Raw genomic sequence first — 22,340 nt, 5'->3', positions numbered from 1 at the left:
GTGAACACGACTGACTGGAGTCATCAGCAGGCACAGTTTTGATGGAGTGTTAGGACAAAAACATGACTGAAGTCGATTCACAAGTGAGTGGAGGAGAGCGAAGACACAGATGAGACAATTCTTTCCGGAAGTTGTACTGCAACGTGGAACAGAGAAACAGGAGGAAGCTGTGGTACCTGGTGAGAAAGTGGAATAAAGAGGTTTTGGTTTTGTTTCCCTTTGAGAGCAGTGACAATGAATAGAACACTGCTGAGGAAGGTCTGGAGGAGAGACTGTCTTGATGGTGTCAGTTGGAGAGGGCATAACCGCAGAAAAACAGGCTCCAGGCCCAAGTGGTGGCCTGGCTGTGGAGGAAGACCTGGTAATGTGGTGGTAATGGCGGGGATGGAGGGGAGGCCGAGGCAGGCAGGCTGGGGGACTTGGTCATCGGAGGTTCTCTCCTGAGAGACTCTCTCCACATCTCACCTGCACTTCCTGTCAGTAACCTTGTCCCCAGGCCATGAGTGCAATAGTGTCTGGAGGGGGCTTCAGTCACCCAGTCTGGCCCAGGTATGGAGACAGCACTTGGAGCTCCACAGACCCCAAAAGGGACCAGAGATGGAGACAGAAGGGATAGGAAACTGAGAAAGAAAAAAATCAGAAGGGGACCAAAATCCAGAGTCTCTCACAGGCCTCAGCCACAGGCAGGGGCAGCAACCTGAGTCAGGAGCTCCCCTGTGTTTTTCGTCGTCCTAAACAGCAGGTCCAGGTTCAAACTGCTGGTTTATCACTTGCCTGCTGCGCACTCTGTGAGCCTCAAGTTCTCCAGATACAAAGTGGGACTCAACCAACCTCCTCTTGGGGCTGTTGGGAGAATTTAGGGAGGTAAAACACGTAAAGTGTCATCAGGGTACCTGACAAGGAGCCAGATGCTTTCCCTTCCTCCTATCATCTGCCACCCACAACCCTGGGTCTTCACACTGGTTCCTACGGCAGCTGCAAGGATGGGAGCAGGGCCCCGCCTGCTGGCTGACTCTGGAACTGCACGTCTACCCCAGTTCAGCGGTAGAAGCCTCCACATACAATTCCTCCAGCAATTTCATTCCATGGCTACAGATACTACCCAAATTCGGTAGGTGAGCACTCCAGCCTTCTTACCACCCCCAACATCATCGCCAGGGCCTTTAATCCACCCTAACCCCCTTTACTCCTGCAGCTGCCCCTGCTTGGAGTGCCCCCACATCCGCCATTTGGAAACATCAAAGGTCTGAAGCTTTCCATGACCCTCTCCTCTTAGCGCCCCTCCCTCTCACAGATATAACTACTAAGGAACTTTCTTTTCCGTATTCTCTCAACATCTGGACTTACCTCTAGGTTTGTTAAACTGTGTGAGAGAGTACACTAGAACACCTGTCTCCCCTGTTCGAGACTCACCTGAGGTCAGGGACTGCCTCATTCATCTGCTGCCAGAGGGACTTTCTAACATCTGAATCCGATCAGTCACTGCCCTGCCTGAAATCTCCCCGAGGATGTCTCCCCACTCTGGGTGAGGAGGGTGCGTGTCTGTGTGAGGTATGTGTCTCTGGATTTTCCAATATTTCTGTATAAGAATGTCTTTATATATATATATTTTTTTAAGTAAAGAAAACAAATCCTTCATTGGCTCCCTGGTAGCTTCAAATTCCCCAGCAGAGCTCACCGTGTGGGACCTGGACTCTGCCTTTCTGATTCCTCCCTCCTGCCACCCCCCAGCCATCCCCTCGTCCTCCTTCCATGCCTCTCTTGCACTGGTTCTTCTGCCTGGAGAACCGTGGCCCACACTCCTTCACGCAGCAAATCCCTCCTTGATCTTCAATGCTCAGCTCAAACATCATCTCCCTAGAAGCCTCCCTGACACCCCGGGTTTCACTCATCTCTACTCACATATGTTCAATCCATGTTAGTTGAAAGAAGTCAGTCCCCGCTGCCATGGTTTGCTTGCAAGCAAAATGAGGGATCCAGGCAGGATCTTACAAACCCTTCTGGACTCTAAAATTCTGAGTTGATAATGATGAGCATATTTTAGGCAAGCAGTCACCAAACAGCTGATCTTGAGCTGTGATCACCTATTGCTTTCTGTCAATAGGTCCTTCTCCATGGGGTTCATCACCCTCTCCCACCCTGGGGAGGGGAAGTCATCCCCTCCCTCCTTAGCAGGTGGCCTATTAGGGGCATAGGACTCTGGGGAAACCAACAGCTGCTTCTCATCCCTGCATCCCTCAGCAGCACTGTGCTCACCTGAGCGATAGAGACCATTTGCTGATCCTGGTGGTGAACAGGAGGGGCTTACCTGCCCACGGTCATCGTCTTGAGCTGCATTAGGGGCGAGAGGCAGCTGAGCCCCTTCCTGCAGTGTTCATCTTTGAGGGGCACTAAAACATGATTCGAATAAATCAGAAATCTGGTGCCAGGGAAGCCAGGTTTCCATACACACATGCCTCCATATGCTGTGTAACCACCAAATTCAGCCAGTCCTGCTTCCACTAAAGGCAAATGGACCTTTGAAGAGAAAGACAGAGCTTTGTAGGCTTGGATATTCTCTGTTGAGCCTTCTTTGAGACACCAATTCGTTTTACTCTGCAACTCAAATTCTGAAACCGAATAATGCATGACATTATCTCTCACCAGGAAGGATTTATTTTATTATCTAAACTAGACCTAAATCCCTTATTATACTTTCTAGTAAGTTGTCCAGTTTGGAAAAGAAACTTTTTTTTCCCTTTTAAAAAACAATTATTTATTTATTTATTTATTGATCTTTGGCTGCGTTGGGTCTTCGTTGCTTTGTGCGGGCTTTCTCTAGTTGTGGTGCGTGGGCTTCTCATTGTGGTGGCTTCTCTTGTTGAGGAGCACAGGCTCTAGGCGCGCGGGCTTCAGTAGTTCTGACACGCAGGCTCAGTAGTTGTGGCGCACGGGCTTAGTTGCTCCGCGGCATGTGGGATCTTCCCGGACCAGGGCTCGAACCCGTGTTCCCTGCATTGGCAGGCAGATTCTTAACCACGGTGCCACCAGGGAAGTCCCAAAAATACTTTTTTTAAACTTTAGAACAAACACCTAGCTCCAGTCTACGGAGCACAATGACGAGCCACCTAAGACCGGCACATCCTTCCCCTTAACTCATCCCGGAGGTCGTGTAAACCTGTGCTCAGGCTCTGGATTTAGGCTACAGTTTCAATCCTGACTTTACTACATGAAATCATAAGTAAGTTTACTTTAGCTCTGAGCCTGTTTTCTCATCTGTAAAATGGGGATAAAAACAGTATTCCTCTTAGGGCTATGAAAATTAAATGACATGCTTGTAGATGGCTGGCACAGTAGGCAGGTGCTCAACGAGTGACAGTTAACCAGCACTAACAGTAACCTTCGCTGTGATGAGAGGAAGGTACCCTCATAAAGATGAGGACACTCACTGTTATGGAAGCCAGTGGAGAAGTTAACTCGTCTGTGATTTTACAGATCTCTGTTCTTTAACAGGCTGCTCCTGCCGTGAGTCCACACTCTCAATCTAAGGGATTTGGAACCTAGTTGGCATTTTCACCACAAAGCCACATATGTAAGTCTCACCACGCACAAATGCACTTCCTGCACATGAGGTTCTAGTATGCAAGACACACCTATCCAATCCAAACTCGGGCTGAAATCCCTTCTAAACGTACTCATCTTTAGCTTCCTTTCACTCCTGTGCCTCCTGAGCTATAGCGCAAATGCATGCAGCTGTAACCAGAGGGCAATGGTTACACCCAGGACAAGGGCCCCAAAGCCCAGTCTCCTTCGTCAGACCTGCAGCCCCGCCTCCTGATGAAGGGCAGCAAGCACTTCTTAACCCACTTTGCTTGCTGAGGCTTCAGTCTGGGGACTGGAATCTCTAATTAGAATTTCCACGTTCATCAGGGGGCATCTTTATTTGTAGTAATAAAATGGGGACAGAGCATCACCTCCCAAGCCTGACAGCTGTACCTTTGACAAATATTCCCTAATGGCAGTAGAAATAGGTGATAGCGACTGAATCACAGACTGCACCCGAATGACAAAAGTTACGTTTAATTTACAATGTAATAAAGGTTACAGGTAAAAAGCTACACATAAAGCGTGAAAAGGCCTATTACACAAATGTACAAATCTCTGTACAAAGCTCACATCAATGTGTCCTACCTTCGTCTCCTATGTTTGTTAGCCAGGTCTAGTCTTGGAGCTCTGGACAACGAGAGCTCTCGGTCGAGGGGGGAAAGAGCCTCCAAATCAACATCTGAAAATGTCCTCTTCGAGATATCCATTACTTCAAAGTAAAATCTTTTCCTTTTTAATTGAAATTGCTCTAACTGGTCATATCCTTTTTATTGCCTTCATAACACACTTGAAAAGGAAAGAAATGCCTTAGAGAGTAGAGGACAGTACTCTGGAATCAAATGAGAAACCTCAGCAAGTAGAGTACTCAGGTTTGACAAGAAAAACAAGTAAAGTTCAAACAATACTGTAAGTTTAAAACTATCAACCTGTGTCTATGGCACTGGTCACAGATGAAGAAAAATCAAAATGTTCTCATTCTAACAGAAAGGACAAAAGAGAAAAGCCTAACTACTGGACCTCAAAACCACTGACCCAGGAAAACTTCTGAGTTGTTTTAAACCTTAGCTTAACCGAAGCATTCTAAACCCTCTTGTTAACCTGGAATCCGTGGCAACCCTTCTGCTACCTGGGACTTGCAGGATAGTAAATATAAATCAGGTTGTTGAACCCACAAGGCTGGCAATGCTACTGTCACCTCCACAGCTCTACATTCAACCTGAAGGCCTGGAGTCTCTCCCTGGGGTAAATGATTTTTTAAAAAATGATCCTAGAAAGAGGGAGAAAAGAAAAAAGGAAATAATGGAAAGCGTGGAAATGAGCCAGGGCAGTCTATTTAAAAGGATGTATGAAACATTTCTCTGCAATGAAAGTGTTCTGAAGACAGGTCTTTCTGGGATACTTCAACCCCACCCCCAGTTTTAATATTACATGGTTAGGACCCCAGGAGACATTCTGAAAGACGATACTGCACACATGGAAAGTTTTTCTCCCTAGTTCATTAGCTCCCCCATCACCCTTCCACCCTGTTCCCACCCAATCCCACACTCCTCCATTACCAAAAATATCAAATCAGTAAGGAAGGTGTGGGCTTCTTGCCCGGCCAAGCCTCTTTTGCGTATTTTTTCTTCTTGGGTTCGTTGACAGCTTCAGGGTTATAGACGGCAGGGTTTGGTGCAGGGTTCATGGTCACTGCTGACGGCACGACGGGAGTCAAGTCCACGTCAGGAGCGAGGTTCGGGTATGGCATGGGCAAGCCACCGATGAGTGCTGTCCCGTGGATGCCATGCGGCTGGGAGCCGGCTTCACTGTGTGTGGGGGGCAGGCCCCCATAGAGTCCTCCACTGAATGCAAAGTTCTGCATGCGCCTGTTCCCTGATTCCTCCAGGCCCAGGGAGCCAGGGCCCTCCACCCGCTTCTTCTGTGGTTTATAGAGAAGACAAGAAGTGAGACACAAGAGTGCTGTTAGCCTGTTCTATTGCAGTCCTCAAAAAACTGGGGAAGGCCCCTAAACCTCTAACTTGTTTTGTTTCCTAAACAACCCATCTCACTGTCCTGAAATCTCAGGGTCTGGAGAGACCTTACAGTGGTCATCTAACATCATGGCTCTCAAACACTGCCCCACATAAAGTGGTCACCATCCTACGTCAAACTGAGAAAAATGAGGCTAGTGTGTGAACTTTTCATAAAGTAAGACTTATCCAGTTTAAGTGACCATTCTTTACCCTAAGGTCATACTCCTCCCTCTTTTTTTTAATGTTAAAATGCCCTTTCAGGAATCAGAGGTGATAACTGATGGTAGTATTTCAATTTTTCTTTTTGGGGGGGAAAATAAAAAGTTAGTATCTTCCTGTTGGACACCTAATTTTTAAACATTAATCTGAGAGCAGAACAAATCTGTAGTGACTGAAAGCAGCTTACTGGTTGCCTGGGAGTGGGAGGAAACTGACAGCAAAGGGACACGGGAACTTTCTGGGGTGATGGAAATCTGTATTTTGATTATGGTGGTGGTTACCCAGGTGTATATATCTGTCAAAATTCAAATTATACTTTAAAGACAACAGAAAATTCCAAAGGATGAAGAAAAAAGAGAAAAGTGCCCAAGGGGAAATGTGACACAAATACTATGGAGTTGTATGGAAAAATTCCATCTTATACTTTTTCACACTGGACTAAAGTTCAATGAAAGATCCTCCCTCACCCCTATATTCCTTTTGCATGAACTTGACACATTTTATCAATCTATTCTAATATATTCTAAAGATTTTTTTAAAAATAGAACTCCCTATAGCATCTCTGACCAGCATCTTCCAATCACATTTTGAATACCTCTACTAATAGGGATCTACTTCCAGGGGCCATTTGTTCCCTTTTGGCGCCCTAGCTGGCAGGTGGTTCTCCACATGTTGAGCAATCAGAACATCTCTGTAACTTCCACCTCTTGGTTCTTCAACAGAGCTGCTCTTTAAACCTAATCCAATGTGGGCTGGCTTTCCTATCTGTGCCATCCCCATTCACAAAATAAAGATGTGGTAAAGGCCAGAGGTGCCATGCAGAAATGCAACAATGTCTCTTCTTTGCCTAATAGCTTACTTTGAGTCAAGAAGGGAAGGTTAAAGAAAGGTGGGTCTCTCTGCGCCCTGCTGGGAGGTAAATTTACAGACCCACATCACACCATAATTTACATGCAGGATCAAGCTAGTTGGTCACCTGCAGCCTCTCTATGGCACTCCAGGATCCCTACACACAGATGGGTAAATGGATTTCCACAGTATGAAAAATGGGAAAGGAGCAAAGAATGTTTTAAAATTAAGCACACACTTAACACTTACCTACATATAAGAGTGGGTTTCTAAACCAGACTATATGACATTTCAAATACTGTCACAACATGCTTCCTACCTTGACTGGGACCACTGCAGTCTGCACCATGTTCCGGAAGCGACCAACTGAGGGATCCACATCCTCTGCAAAAAGACACGAGGGCAGGGTTAGTTCAGTAATCAACTGGGAGGATTAAGGTTACAGGGCTCAATGCGAACAAAGCAATCACAATAATTCATATTAAAACAGTAAAATACAGCTAACACTTCAAGTGTTTACTGGGTACTGTGTTAAATCCTCACAACAACCTTATGAGGTAAGTACCACTACAATAAACATTTAATAGATGAGAAAACAAACTCAGGCTTGGAGGAGGAAAGTGACCGGCCCAGTCACCTTGCTGGAGAGGAGCCAGGATATAAATCTAAGCAGCCAGAAACAGGCCTGTGCTCTGGACCATGTGCTACGCTGGCTTCCCCAGGTTCTTTCCCATTCCACATACCTCCCTCTTTTGAGGGAAGACATCAATAATCTCATGTTAGTGATAAAAAGAGGTCACACACCACATACCTTGCTAACACCCACTCATTAGCAAATAACAGAATTAGGATTCAGACCCAAGGCTTCTAGCTTAACTTCGCCTTTCAACCTGAACAACTGTATATAGGCATACCTTGTTTTATTGAGTTTCACTTTACTGTGCTTTGCAGATGTTGTTTTTTAAAATAAAAACAACAACAAATTGAAGGTTGGTGGCAACCGTGCATTGTCAGATGATGGTTAGCATTTTTTAGCAATAAAGTATTTTGTAATTAAGGCATTGTAAAGAAACAAGTACATTGCTTTTGTAGACATAATGCTACTGCACACTTAACAGTTTACAATATAACGTAAATGTAACTTTTATATGCACTGGCAAACCAAACAAATATGTGTGACTAGCTTTGATATTCACTTTACTGAAGTGGTCTGGAACTAAACCCACAATTCCACCAAGTTACGCCTGTACAATTAAGACTCACTAAAGGATCTGAAGCCCCTGTCCAGGCAGGGTGGGAGAGCGGCTCCCTTTTCACAGCTTATACACACACTATTGTACCCTACGAAGCTTCTAGCTTCATTCATTCACTGTGCCGGAAGAATGCACTAAGACCAAGTAAGGGACATGCTTAAGTCAGTCAGTCTCTCATTTACTGGACATCAGGCATGGAAATAAAGAGCAAGACACCGTCCTGCCTGTAAGGAGTTCACAGTTGTAAAGCCAGATAGGCTAGAATACAATGGAGGTGCTTGAAGAGTGGTGCAAAAATAGTTTTCTTGGAGCACAGAGGGGAGAATTGGGCTGGATCACCTAGAATGAACAGTTTTCTCACTGAAGACTGAGTGTGGGGAAACAGGCAAGCATAGACTTATTATCATTGCTAGAGAAAACTACTCCAGGGCCCTTTTATCTTAATATAGTGGTAGGAAAGGAGTTGTTTCCCTAATAGATGTTGTACACCTTATTTTAATGCGTTGAGGGCACTTGCTATTTAAAGAAACACTCCCGTGAGTCCCTCTGGAATACAAAGATTCCTTATTTAATTTGAATAAGTAGTCCCCGGTTTATTTGTTTTAAGTCTGGCTTTTCACATATTAGGATGCCTCTAAGGAATATACCCTGGAATTATTTTCACAAACAATCGATGTTCAATGAATGAATAGCTTCTATATGGAAGAAGAAAGAGGAAAAGATATCCAGGTTCATCAGGAAGGAGAGAAGGTCTCTAAAAAAGGCACCCTTATTTTCTCTCTCATTACCATAACAGCCCTGCTCCAATCATCCCTTCAGGAAAGCTAAATCAAGTGCAAGAGCAACTGGAGCCCAAGAGGCGTGGCTAACGGGGTATGTGGCCCACAGACACAAGAGGCCTGCGGAAGTAGGGGCTAAGCCATCTCGGGGACCCTGTCCTGTGCTGGCTGAATGGTGCTCAGGCCTCTCACCCTCTCCTCGTTCTCTAGCCATTCGACTCCTAGAGGAGGGGGTCTGCCCATTGCAGGAAATCTCTGCTCCTGGAAGATCTACTGAGAAGTTTCTTGCTAAGTCTACTTCTAGTATAGCAAAGTCTGCATAGGTAAAGGCAAAAGGGGTGGCAGATGATGATGAGGACAAGGGCTACTGAGTGCCAAGCACAGATATGAGGTATTTTCACATATATTAATCATTTAATCTCCCCACCAATCCTGAGGCCAGTAGTCATGTCACTGGCCAGGGTCACAGAGCTACTAAGCAGAGAGGTGGATTTCATACCTAGGCCCTCTGATCAGAGCCCACGCTCTTAAACACTATGCCATACTCTGCCTGAACGTACTGCCTTAATAAAGCTGCAGGACAATAATTTTCTTTTTTTCCCTTTTTCTCTTTTTTGGGCATGCCGAACGGCATGTGGGATCTTCGTTCCCCAACCAGGGAGTGCAGAGTTTTAACCACTGAATTGCCAGGAAGTCCCACAATAATTTTCAAGGAGAAAAACAGAACATATCAGACCCCGAGTCCTGAAAGAGACTTAACAAATTATCTAGTTCAGTGATTCCCAAACTGTTGGCTGTTCATCAGTACAAACAGGAGCTCATTAAAACTACAAATGTCTAGGTCCAACCCCTAGAAACTCTTATCTGGCACTCAGAAATAAACTTCCCAGGTTAGTCATCCAGCTCCTGCCCAAACATTTCCCTTGGGCATTCACTACTTTGAGAAGTAATTCATTCCACTTCACACATCATCAGAAAGTGAACAAAAGTCACTAGAATGAATGCCCCAATCTCTTTCACAGGAATTCTTTTAATTCTTCTTCTAAATATAAGAAGGATTTGTTGTTGCTTTTTATGCTGAGCCAAATACTTGCTACTCACAGGCTCTGGTTTCGCCTACTCCTTCCTCCCGAAGGTCAGCCCTGCAAACATCCACCTCAGGGTGCCTCCCTCCAATCTACTCTCCCTCATGCACAGTTCCCAGCATTTAGGGACCACTTTCCATAGCTGGGAGTCTCCTCCTCCCCTCAAGACTACATAACACATTTAGTACTTAAGGCCATGCTTGCATTTAGTAACACATTTGGGTGAGTTCTGCTCAGAACACAGGCCACCGGGTTACCGTCCCCCATTATTCTATTAATGCAATCTTAAACTGTACTTGATTAGTTTCCACATCCCCCTGATGACTCAGACTGCATTTTTAACTAACTAAAATCCTTATACCTTTTTTTTTTCCATGAGCTGTCACTGGAGCAGATTTTCTCCATTTAAATAATTGACATTCTGAAACTAAATGCAGGACTTGAAAGTTATTCTCACTGCATTTCAATTTGGGATATAAAAGCAACTTGTTAGTCTGGGATCCTTGTTTACATCCATGAAGGTTTATTTTCAAACAAGATTTTTGGAATCCCAATTCCATCTTCACTGTATAAACTGCACCTCCCAGCTCCATGCCATCCACCTCCCAGAGTACTTGAGATATAACATGAGCCCAATAAATGAATGTTGAATGATGGAACAAATGGGTAAACTCAATGGCCTTCCCAGAAACTGATGCTCTCATCTTGCTGACGTTTCCATACAAACTATCTATAAATTACGACCTTACAGAGGCAAGTCTTCAATGCGATTAATAGTGGCAGAAAGTTCTCCAATCTTAGAGTCACCAATCATACATGGAACCCCCTGACAATAGTGTCTGCTCTGACCTATACTTAAACTCCACTATACCTGGATCAGCAAAGGAGAATTACAGCCTTCCTCCATCTACTTCTTTCACATTGCAACTGGATAATGCTTGAGTTTCAGGGCACTCCATCAATGTACAGGTATATCTTGTTTTACTGCACTTCACAGATACTGAGTTTTTTATAAATTGAAGGTTTGTGGAAACCCTGCATCAAGCAGGTCTATCAGTGCCATTTTCCCAACAGCATTCACTCACTTCTTGTCTCTGTGTTACATTTCGGTAATTCTCACAATATTTAAAACTTTTCCATTATTATTATAGTTGTAATAGTGCTCTGTGATCAGCAATCTTTGTTGTTACTATTGCAAAAAGATTACAACTCACTGAAGGCTCAGACTAGCATGGCTAGCATCTTTTAGCAATAAAGTATTTTTTAATTAAGGTACGTACATTGTCTTTTTTAGACATATGCTATTGCACACTTAACAGATTGAAGTAGTGTAAACGTAACTTTTACATGTACTGGGAAACTAAAAAGTTCGTGTGACTTGCTTTATTGCAATGCCTGAACTGAACCCACAATATCTCCAAGGTATGCCTGTTCTGTACAAAAATATCTCCCCTCAACATAGCACCTGTTATCCTAAACCTTGTAGAGAAACATTACAACTGACCTACAGGTTGTGTACACTACTCTCTGACATCACAGCTTTTTCATCAGAAAAAACCAGGAAGATACCTCACCTGGGTTGATGATCTCATCATCCTCACTAAAGGTCACCCGTGAGTTCTTCCTCTTCCTCTTTGGTCTCTGAATGTCCAGATTCCCCTCCTCAATGGTGAGAGTGGAAATCCGCTTGTTGTGGGCAGTGTTGAACTCCGTCAGGTTCTGGGACAGGGTTCACACAGGAAAGACAGGAATAAGTACACAAGGAATTTGAAGGAGAATATTACCAAATAAAGGGCAGGAAGGTATTAGGAGCTAACCTTGACCTCTCCACACAGATGAGATTCTTTTCTGCATTCAGAAAAGATTCATTACCATCCATAGACAGCTAATACCAGCAAGCCTCAATTTGACAGAATGTGGAACATCTTCATTGACTAGTGGGGCAGTGATATTCAAAAGGGAGTGAAGGACCTTGAGCTGAAGACAGGTCATCTGTGCAAAAACCCTTGAGTTGAGGTTTTGGGTTTTTTTGAAGAAAGTTTATCATGTTTTCATGCTGAGAATTAAAGGAATACAACTGGGAAGATATCCAAGAATTGTCTTTAAGTAACAGAAACGAGAAAGGACAATTGACAGCTTCTTTCCCAGTAGCTCTCTCCTTTAAAACTTGTTAAGGACATTACCAGTGCACTGAATATCTGGCATTAATATTTTGTCACTCCCCACCCCTTCATCTGGCCCCATTTCTACTCATAACTATCTATCCATCTCAGTGATTAACTTGGCCTCATCACTGCTGCCTGCCTCTTCCTAATCACCTGGACTTATTCCAATCTGTACTGCAGTTTGAGACATCCCAAATGTCTTGAGAACAAGGACCCAGAGATGACATAACATACTGAACTAAAAGACAGGAAGGCATGGAAGCAGCCTGGAAGAGAATGGGCAAGAGTGACTGCCAACCAGGTCCCTGGCTATGAGGCTACTTCTTTAGAACAAAATAACTTCTAAGTTGTAAGACTACTACTGTGCTTTTCTTCCTAAGGGCTGGGAAACTGTCTCGGTATACAAGAATAGTAAATGCATGTGGGTGGTTAAGGACAGGCTGGCGTTTGATCTACCTGGATAGACCAGTCACACCAATGCAGTGATAGACATGTGAAGACAAAAGCTACATCACAAACTACTGGGGTCAGCTCTAGAAAAGAAAACCTTAGCACATTAAAATTAAATCTTGTAAAATTCATGGCCTTCAGGGCAGCCAGGCCCAGAGCAAAAGTAATCAAGTTCTACTCAGAAGATTCTTGGGCTGACTGGACAATATCAAAAAGAGCTACATAAATGAATGAAAGCTTCAATCTCTGTAAGCTAGTGTTGTTCAAACAAACTTTCTGGATGATAGAAATGTTTTCTATCAGTGCTATTCAATATGGTTAGTCACTAGCCACATGTGATTACTGAGTACTTGGAATGTGGTTAGTGGCTACTGCACTGGACAGTGCAGCTCTAGAGAAACGTAACTCCCAGCCTTGGCTTCTAACATCCACTGAAGGTGCACAAGACAACCATAAGGGTCTACTGGCAGGAGATCCAGTCTCCTAGTTAGCCCTGGTTATACATAACCAAACCCACACAATGCAGCTCTCCAAGGGCCACACCACACTGCCAAAATGGCAAAGGCTTATCACTGGGCTCAAGAAAACCTCCAGTTGCTAAGTCACTGGCATTTCAAACTACACAGAACAGCTACATACTGCAAAAGCCAGAGTCCCAAAAGACATAACAATGACATAGACAATGGAATTACATCAAGCTCTGTTTCCTCCTCTGGAAGCCCCAGTAAGCCCTTGAGTTCATCATCCTCTCCACCCATCTTCTCATCTCCTTTCACAGCCGATGGCAATGTCTGAGGCTTCTCACGCAGAGTGTATGCCCTTGTGGATGCACCAAATGAGACCGTGGAATCGATGGGAATTTGCTGAGGCTTGTGAGGCTCCAACCGAATGTGACCCAAGAAAGTGCCGTGTGCTGGGAAGAACCAAATCAGAAATGTAAGAGAGGAAAACAAACAAACAAACAAACCTGAGTTGTAGAAGGAAGAGTAGCTCCTGCCAGCACATCAGTTTTGTTTTTTTAATTTTATTTATTTATTTATTTATTTATTTATTTATCCATGGCTGCATTGGGTCCTCGTTTCTGTGCGAGGGCCCTCCCCAGTTGCGGCAAGTGGGGGCCACTCTTCATCGCGGTGCGCGGGCCTCTCACTATCGCAGCCTCTCCCGCTGCGGAGCACAGGCTCCAGATGCGCAGGCTCAGCAATTGTGGCCCACAGGCCCAGTCGCTCCGCGGCATGTGGGATCCTCCCAGACCAGGGCCCGAACCCGTGTCCCCTGCATTGGCAGGCAGACCCTCAACCACTGCGCCACCAGGGAAGCCCAGTTTTGCTTTTTAAAATGGAAATGGCACTGGGTCCACTTTGCATCCCTTGTCATGGGTCACAATGAAAAGGAAACTCCTTCACTGAATCTTGAATCTCTTCAGTGGATTTCTTACACTTGCTCTCTGCTGCCAGACAGGCTTGGCTCCATTCTGGGTCCAGCAGGAATGGCTCCAACCCAGCAATAGGCATGCCCCCTAAGGTAGAAGACAGGAATTGCTATGGTCTGACCTCTCCAGCCCCAAGTCTAAGGAACATAGAAATTGCTGGACTGGTGGCAGTTATGCTTGGGGTTTCCCCAGGATAAGAAATGAGGTTGGCTGAAACAGGTGCAATATCAATGGCAAGGCAAGCCAAAATCCTACTGGAGAGTCTGGATATTTTTCCATGTCTGCATTCTGTATATTATGAAATGGAGAGAAAAGATGAGATAAATTTGCAAGTAAGTACTTATGAGACAAGGCTCTCCAAAACCATTATATAAGCATACTGGGGTGACGTGTGCGTGTGTATGGGGAGCGGGGAAAGGAGTAAAACACGGTCAACCCAGGAAGCAGATCCTTTACATGTCAAGCTGTAATTATACATAGGCAAAAATGAACAAATTTCAAGGCCCCATGCAGCCAATTCTCAACTGCATTTCTGGGATTATCTTTGACAAACTTGAAAATCTTATTAGTTGGAGTGTGCTCATAGAATTAAAATTGATATTATTAATAGCCACAGCAAAATGTAGCTGGGATAAAGAGCCCATTATAAAAAATTAACTTTTGGTCAAAACAAGTTTTTGTTTTCTTTTTAATGTCCTACTGTACTACAACTCTACTACATTAATGGAGCTAATCACAGCTTCTGCTTAAATTGGACCACAATCTATCATGGGCCTATAAACACATTCCCTAGTTCCTGGGTGCTTTTTTCTGTTCTCTGTATATACCTATTGCTCTCTCCAGGAAAGTGCTCCCCAAAACCCTCTTCTCTCTCCAGTCATCAATTATTTCAGTAAAATAGGAAATATCACAGGAATGGAGAACGACTAATTTAAAAACCAAACATAAACTTCCTTGATGAGCAACAAAACACGATTTCAAAACTGAAGAACCCAAAGAGCATTTTCACACTGCCCAAAAGACAATGTGTGAAATAGGATGGGATATGAGTTACTTACTACTGTTGAGATCTATTAGGAAAACTCTCTTCAGATGCTTGTGGTAGACCAAGGCAGCGTGGACCCGAGAGCAAGACTGGTGGTCAATGGTAAAGTCACACAAATCAGGGTTTCTCCCAAATAAGTAATACTTCTTCTCATCAATAATCAGTTTCTAAATAAATTAAATTAAATATTACTTAAAGCTTGTTTCAACAGGGTTTAGCAAAAATTCTTCCAATAAACTAAGTAGAGCATCTTAAGATAAAATTCCTTGTCAAAGGAAATATATACATTTATATTTACTATTATTTTCAAGAAAAAGAGCTCAGAATAATTTACTAGCATTGGGGGATGGATGGCAATTAATCTCCCCAAATGTAGTGGTCAAATGTTTAGTGTTGATATGAAAAGAACTTTCCTAATCCTATTAGATGTAAATGGCATGCAAGAGTGGTTGTCTTCTGTCCATTGGAAATTTAAGATTTCACTGAATCTTAATTTTAGGTCAAGCAGGAAACACAAAGTATGCCTATAAAGTAATAAGACCGCTTTTCAGAAAAATATATATTCAAATGAAGATTATCAATTGGTTCACAAAGGAAGGGGATATAGACACCTATCTATATTCTAATCATGCTGCCAGAGACCCAGAGTATTTCTGGAACCCTCTTGAGAAACTAGAATTACATTAGACATCATTGTATGAGCCTCTAAATCTAACTTTATTGTCCCATTTCATTTTGGCCACAAAAAAGCATTACTCAAAGTTAACTCTAAATGAGTATTTGCTGTGTCCAAATATGGAACAACCTCACAGGGCAAAGATTTTCCAGGTTTGGGGGAAGGGGATGTAGCGATTAAACATTTACTGAAGGACTATTATTGCCAGGCATTTTTAAGTATTATGTCATCTAATCCTCAAAACAACTCTGTGAACCAAGTATCACCTTTATTGTTAAACATAAGAAAATAGATTCAGAGAGATGAAGCCACGCATCCAAGGCAGTCCAGCTGGTTAAGTAGCAGATCTGGGGTTTAAACTCAGATGTGAAATGACCTGCAATGATAACATTCTAAACAACAGTGCCATGGGTCTGAAACAATTCTGAGAAGAGCTCCAAAATGTTTCTAGCCACTGCTGTGGTACTGGAAAAAACAAAACTGTATAAGGTCCCAATATAATAGCAGAAAAGAGGATTTCGCAGACCAGCAATCTATTATTTTAAAAATTGTAGGGGCTGACATAGTATTGTTAACTTTTCTTTTGCCATATGAGAACTATTTTTTTAATTGTCACCAATCAATATTATAATCATTTTATGAAAGATAGGTCATTTTAACAAATAAGTAAGAAGAAGGATAAAGGACCACTCTTTGAGCTGAATATATGAAAAACTCACTACACTGTCTTTATTTTTCTTTTAATCCTAGATCAGTAAAGCCTTTGCCACAGACTGGTTGTAGACTGGGCCATCATAGATGAAGGACTCTAGATAAATTTTCGCTAACACTGCTTTCAGTTCTTAAAGTCTACAATATGAGTACTTTGAAGAATAACCCTCATTCATATACATTATGTTGTTCCTTTAAGTTTTGGGGGTTTTTTTTTGGCTGTGCCACGCGGCTCGCGGGGATTTTAGTTCCCCCACCAAGGACTGAACCAGTGCCCTCGGCAGTGAAAGTGCCGAGTCCTAACCACTGGACCGCCAGGGAATTCCCTGTTTTTCCTTTAAACACAAGGTCTCACTAAGCTCTAGTTCACATTTCACACTATGCTCCTTCTAAAATCCCTGAGAGAAGACAGCACAAAGTTGAATAGGGAAGTATAGTCAAATTAGGATGCACCAGGCTAGGAATCAAGAGGCTTATATTTCATTCCTGGCTATGTCATTGAATCCACAGTGGGCTACAATTCTCCCCTATGCTTCAGTGTTCTTACAAAACCAGAAATACACCTCACGTACTGATAACAGTTAACAACTGCTGAGTAGTTATGTGCCTATGCACTATGAGTTTTATGCTATGTCATTTCATCCTCACAACCACTCTGTGAAGTAGGCAGGCACTATTATTCCTATTTTTATAGATAGGAAAAGTTGAGGCACAAAGAAATTAATTAATATATGCAAGTTCACACAGCTAGATATTTATAAACTGGATTAGAAATTCAGGTTTGTCTGACTTCAGAGTCTAAGCTTTTTAAACCCCTACATTATATATTTTCTTCACTCTTCCTGCATCAAAAAAGCCACCATATGGCAAAAAACATTTTAAGGAGTGAACAAGTACTATGGGTCACACTCTTAATTGTTTTTTAAACAATCACTTACCCAGTTCCTTTCCAGCTTAGCCTTTAAGGCTCAAAATAGGTATGGGGGTCACCTCTGGGAAACCCTGTCCAGCAGTGCCCACCTGCTGCTGGCAGAGCTTGTCCCAGGCCCCTAGTGCTAGGGAGCACCAAGATTCAACAACAGTCTGACAGCTCAGTCACACAAGTATCCCCATGTCTGCTCAGACCCAAGTATTAAGACTTGGGTTAAAAATAAGACATTGCTTCAGAATTGAGAGAACCCTGAAATTTCAGCATCTTATTCTCTCTAGGTAATATCTATGCAGGTTGAATCTCACTGCATTTCTCATTCATATTTATATGCACATAGATTATGTCCTCATAAGGTTAAATTTGCTAACCACAGTGTTCATAGGCTAGACTTAAAGAAACAGTACAGAAGATCACCAGCACTTGGGTTCTAATATAAAATTGACCACATTTCTATGATTCTAAGCTGCCAGTACCAGCGATTTAGGTGTTTAGAGGGGAAAAAAAAGAAAGGGCCTCCAAATTAAATATATACATTCACTATTAAAGGCATCTCGATTATAGAAATGTGAAAATGTAGGGAAAAAAATAGTATGCCTCAGAAGCAAGAAAATGTGTGAATTCTTGGACAATATGCTTCTTCTGTCCAAGTGAATGAAATAATGCATTGGTCTTTCAATAGCCACTAAGCCACAATTTCTTAACTAGCTATGGCTAGTACCATTATCCAGTTGTGCCTCTGAGTTATAACTCAGAGTGTATCTTTACACACTGGGCTTAAAAGACTCATGGCTTTTGTTTTAATATTGCACTTCTTAAACCCAGCTATCACAACACATCACAAGCCTCTGACACAAGGCTAGGACACAGATAGCTCGGTTAGTATCAAGTGCTGCCTAAGTCCTTAAAAAATAAGCACATCTCGGGTCTATTCCTCTCAGAAACAATACAGTGATGTCTAAGGACTGTAACATGACAGTTTTGTGGCAACTCAGCACACCTAAGAGCACTGAAAGAGAACATTATCACTTAATGGAAACCAGTAATTAGAAGGATGTTTGACAAGTCAGAGTGCTTTGAAAATATAAATTATTTCGCAGAGGAATATGACATTATCATTAAAGCTAGCCCTCCTTGTCTGTTTTTTCCTGTAGTAAACTAAAGATTTACTAAATTCTGGTTTAAAAAAAAAAAGACTCCTATATATCTATTTAGCAATAATATTTTATATGTGTGGAACAGTCTACAGTGTAATAAAACAAAACAAAAAACATTTTAGCTAACTTATTCCCTTGAATAACCTGGGTACTCTGTAACCTTTAAGATAGAAGAACACATGACAAAGGGGCTCTAAGTGACCGGCTCAGGGCTTGATGAATTAATAAGAGAATTCATCACAACTCATGCCTTAATACTTTGCAAAATACGTGGGTATCTCTACAACATCCTGAAAGTGAAAAGAGTGTATTTATAGAACATCCTGCAGGAGACCTCAAAGATAGCTTTTCATTATGGAGTGCAATGTTTTTACTATATATAACAAAGAAAAATAACTGCACTCAATAATAGGGCCTTGAACTTAAATTCTATCTGAGCAAGCAAACATAAAATTGGTTGAAGATACAGAGACTCACAACTCCACAGTCAGAGTGGGCTTAATCTCCATCTCTTGGTAAATAAATGGTAACATAAGGATTAAAAAAAAGTACACAACCTAACAGCTAATCAAAATTCATGTTCTCTTGAAGTTCTGTGTGGTTTTCATTTTAGAGACTTATAGAAAAGCTGGAATTCTGCTCAACTTGTCCTTTATAGTACTTATTTCAATTATAATCATGCAAATTTTTGTGTGATTCTATTGTTCCCATCAGATGATTTCTTTGAGGACAGGAACCACGTTTGTTCTGTTCACTGCTATAGTCCTATGCCGAGCACAGTGACTGGCACATAAGTACTCAGTAAATGTTTTGAATGAATGAATGAATTTTGTCACCATTTCCATTCTCTTCTTTGAGCAAGTATCTTAGTTTACTATCTTCTTTGAAGAGTTTTGGCTTGAATCTCATAAAAGCAACTTAAAAGTTAAATTCAATCTACATCATTCACTTTCTTCTTCAATTACTACAGATCTTGCACCTTCCATACAACTCCACATACTCAGAGAGAAGGAATTCACCAAGTTATAGGGCATCCAGTTTGATTGAGGCCTACAAGCCCATAATCTATTAAAACCCTTCATTTGGAAGGTGAGAGGAGTCACAAAAAACTGAGTGTCTGTGGAGATACATGGTTTTAATGTGTTATATCACCATGTGCTTTTAATAGAAAAAAAAATCAGGATGAACGAAAGTAGCATTTCTGGAAAACAAAGCACAGGAGAGGAGGTGGAAAAGTGAGTCACTGGCAAAAATCTTTAGTGTGGTGGGAAAAAAAGGGAAGACATGTTATTTCCATACCTCAATTAGCTTGTCTCCTTTGACTACATCCAGATGTAAACCAGGAGGGGGTTTACCTGCCCTGAAAAATACGTGTGAAAAAACATTTTCAGGATGAGTTTGTAAATGCCATTTACAATCATTATCCCATTCAACACTGTAGCTCTCTTACTAGCCTATAATTAGTTCACGTTCAAGCAGAAATGCCATCTACTTCACTGTTATTATAGCTCCTTTCTACATTTGACACTTACTTCCCCAGTGATTCAATTGCTCTGAAACATATTTTAGTGGATCTGTATTTAGAGCAGCACCAAAGAAACCCATATTTTAACACTGGATTATCCACCTTGGAGAAAAAGCGCACAAAGAGTGCAAGTAGTATAGCTGGGGTTGTCTGGTCACTTGGAGTCTGAATCTAAGATTTGCCACTACCATTAATACCATATAAAGGCAGAATAAATCAGTTGGTGTCTGGGGCTGATCAAGACTAGACTTATCACAGAATAAGCAGAGGGTACTGTCCCGAGCTCTGAGTCCAAATCAGAGAAGTGTAATTAGGGAGCTAGGTCAATCCAAAACTATGCCCATGAAACCAGGTACCAATAAATACAAGACGTATTTGTTAACCCTGAACAGGTCATTCTACAATGGCATGGTTAAGGGAACTTTTCTCTACACTCCTGTAACCACACCATCCAAGGGAGATACATATATGTCAAAGCACCTAACACAGTGCCTGGTGCCTAACAGACGCTGAGGAAATGGCAGGTGATCTTATACAGTCTCTTCTAACTATAAGTTTACTGTCCTGGCCCAACTTCTGAAATCAATGCAGCAAGGAACCAAAATGGACACAGAATTTGTAGACTGAAGCAACTGGGTGTTACAAAAGTACAGAGGGACCCAGAAAATAGCCACACATTCACTTGCTTCCTGTGTTTGCTCCTTTGAAGTTTGAAGGATGAACAATCTTGCCAGAGTCCCTACATGTGCACACACAAAAATGCATCTGTTTACATCTAACTTAAGATGCAACACAGTCATCTCACAATCCTGACCCAACTCCTCTATGGAGGTTGCTAGTAAGACAAGTGCATTGGACAAAAGCCCATTTTGTCTGGAAAACAGGGAAAGCCAAGTTACGTCCAAAACATGCTTTCTGAACTCCTACTATGTGCCAGGCTCAGGCCTAGGAACTCTAGGAACTGGGAGTATAAAGATGCGTTAGGCAGCCCTTGCCCTTGAGGATCTCTATATAACGGGGGCCAGAGAGAAACACAAACAATACGCCGTGATGAGCAGAAATAGCCCCAACTCGGATGGGTCTCCTTGCAAGGCAATTCATATGTATTCATCGTGTACTCTACTCAAAGACTAAAATTATTCCATTTTTCCCAAGAACTTGCGAAAGGAGGAAAGGGGTTCATCCTAACAAGCAAAGATGCCCTCTGGTGCCCGGCTTCGCGCTGGTCGCTGAGGCAAGCGCGGGGGTAGGTCAGGGCCGTTCCTGCCCTCAGGGAGCTCCCAGTCTGCCAGGGACAGGCAAGTGCCGCACCCAGGCTGCAGCAACAACCGCGGGATGCGGGGCTCTGAGGGGGGCGCCGGGGCCGGGAAGCTAGCTCGTGCGCGCTCGGGACAGAGAGCAGGGGGGCAGATACGATGCTCCACAAGAGCACCAGACAGTCAGGAGTTGGGGTAAGTTCGGGGTCAAGGCCCCGAAGCGCCCGGGCAACCAGCTGATTGCCCGAGGGGCTGCCTAAGCGAGCGCCTCAGAGCCCCCAACTCTGGGTTTTCTCAGTTCCTGGGCCCGGGCTCCGGGTTCCCGGTTCCTCCACACGCCGCCCGGCCCGACAGACAGCTTTCCCTCAGTCAGTCCCAGGGTCTTTGGGCCGCTCGGCTCGCTGCGAGAAATGAGCCGCCCGGCCAGCCCTGGCCAGCGTAGACCAGGCCACTCCAGCGCTGGTCGCCCCGCCACTCACCAGGTCGGGCAGTCAAACAGCGGGAGGCTAGAGCCGGAGTTCGCGGCTGCCGCCATCTTGCTTCTCCCCCTCCCATTTGGCGGGCCTGAAGCACGCCGGGAAACTGGAAGACCCAGCGGAGAGAGGCGGCTTCCCAGCAGCCTGTGCGTATGCGCGCGCGCGCCCACCCACGCACGCATGGACGCGCAGACGCACAGGGCGCTTCTAGTAGCGGTGGAAACTGGGATTGTGTTTTGAGGTCTTTTTCAGTGCTTGAGAGTTCGCTTTCTGCAGAGGTCAGGGCTTTCGTTGGCCGGGAGTTGTTTGAGGAAAATGGGCTCGTAAGGAGGGGTTCGGTTTCCCTCTACGTTCTTTTTGCAAACACGCTCCCAGGCTCTAAAATGTTGCGACTCCACCCTTGCTTTGGGCCTGCACCGTCAGCCTTTCGACCCCAGTCTGGAGAGAAGCTAGAGGGTAGAGCTCAGAGATTGGAAAAACTCCAACTTTTCTGTTTCTCTTCTTCCGGTCCTTCTGCGTAGAGCTGCATGCACCGTACTCCCTTCCCCATTGTAACCCAAATCCGGCACTTGAGGGCTTCTGTAGATTATCTGGGAAGCTACCTTTGGGGGTCATCTAAACTCTGGACAAACAGGAGCCAGGGACGGATCCAACCAGATGGCAGGCGTCCAGATCTTCAACGTGCATGAATGAAGTGATTAATCAAGTTGAGGCCCCTTTGGATTTTAAAATTTTGG

General features: G+C 43.5%; 1 protein-coding gene and 1 non-coding gene across 2 annotated transcripts; both read right to left on the bottom strand.

The window, feature by feature from the left end:
* Positions 1-4,043: 4,043 nt before the first annotated feature.
* On the bottom strand, positions 4,044-21,716 carry PPP1R8 (protein phosphatase 1 regulatory subunit 8). The gene is made up of 7 exons (XM_036829702.1): positions 21,607-21,716; positions 19,646-19,706; positions 14,888-15,041; positions 13,090-13,310; positions 11,357-11,501; positions 6,985-7,049; positions 4,044-5,503 (listed from the first exon to the last, which is right to left on the bottom strand). Exons 1-7 carry the CDS (start codon positions 21,660-21,662, stop codon positions 5,150-5,152), a joined length of 1,056 nt encoding a protein of 351 aa, XP_036685597.1. The 5' UTR covers positions 21,663-21,716; the 3' UTR covers positions 4,044-5,149.
* On the bottom strand, positions 17,919-18,084 carry LOC118887398. Its single transcript, XR_005017989.1, has one exon.
* Positions 21,717-22,340: the final 624 nt, after the last annotated feature.

The sequence above is a fragment of the Balaenoptera musculus genome, chromosome 1 (assembly GCF_009873245.2).
Source record: "Balaenoptera musculus isolate JJ_BM4_2016_0621 chromosome 1, mBalMus1.pri.v3, whole genome shotgun sequence".
In the NCBI taxonomy this organism is placed as follows: domain Eukaryota; kingdom Metazoa; phylum Chordata; class Mammalia; order Artiodactyla; family Balaenopteridae; genus Balaenoptera; species Balaenoptera musculus.
Note: the sequence above shows the minus strand (reverse complement) of the source record. Positions and strands in the feature narration are given on the sequence as shown.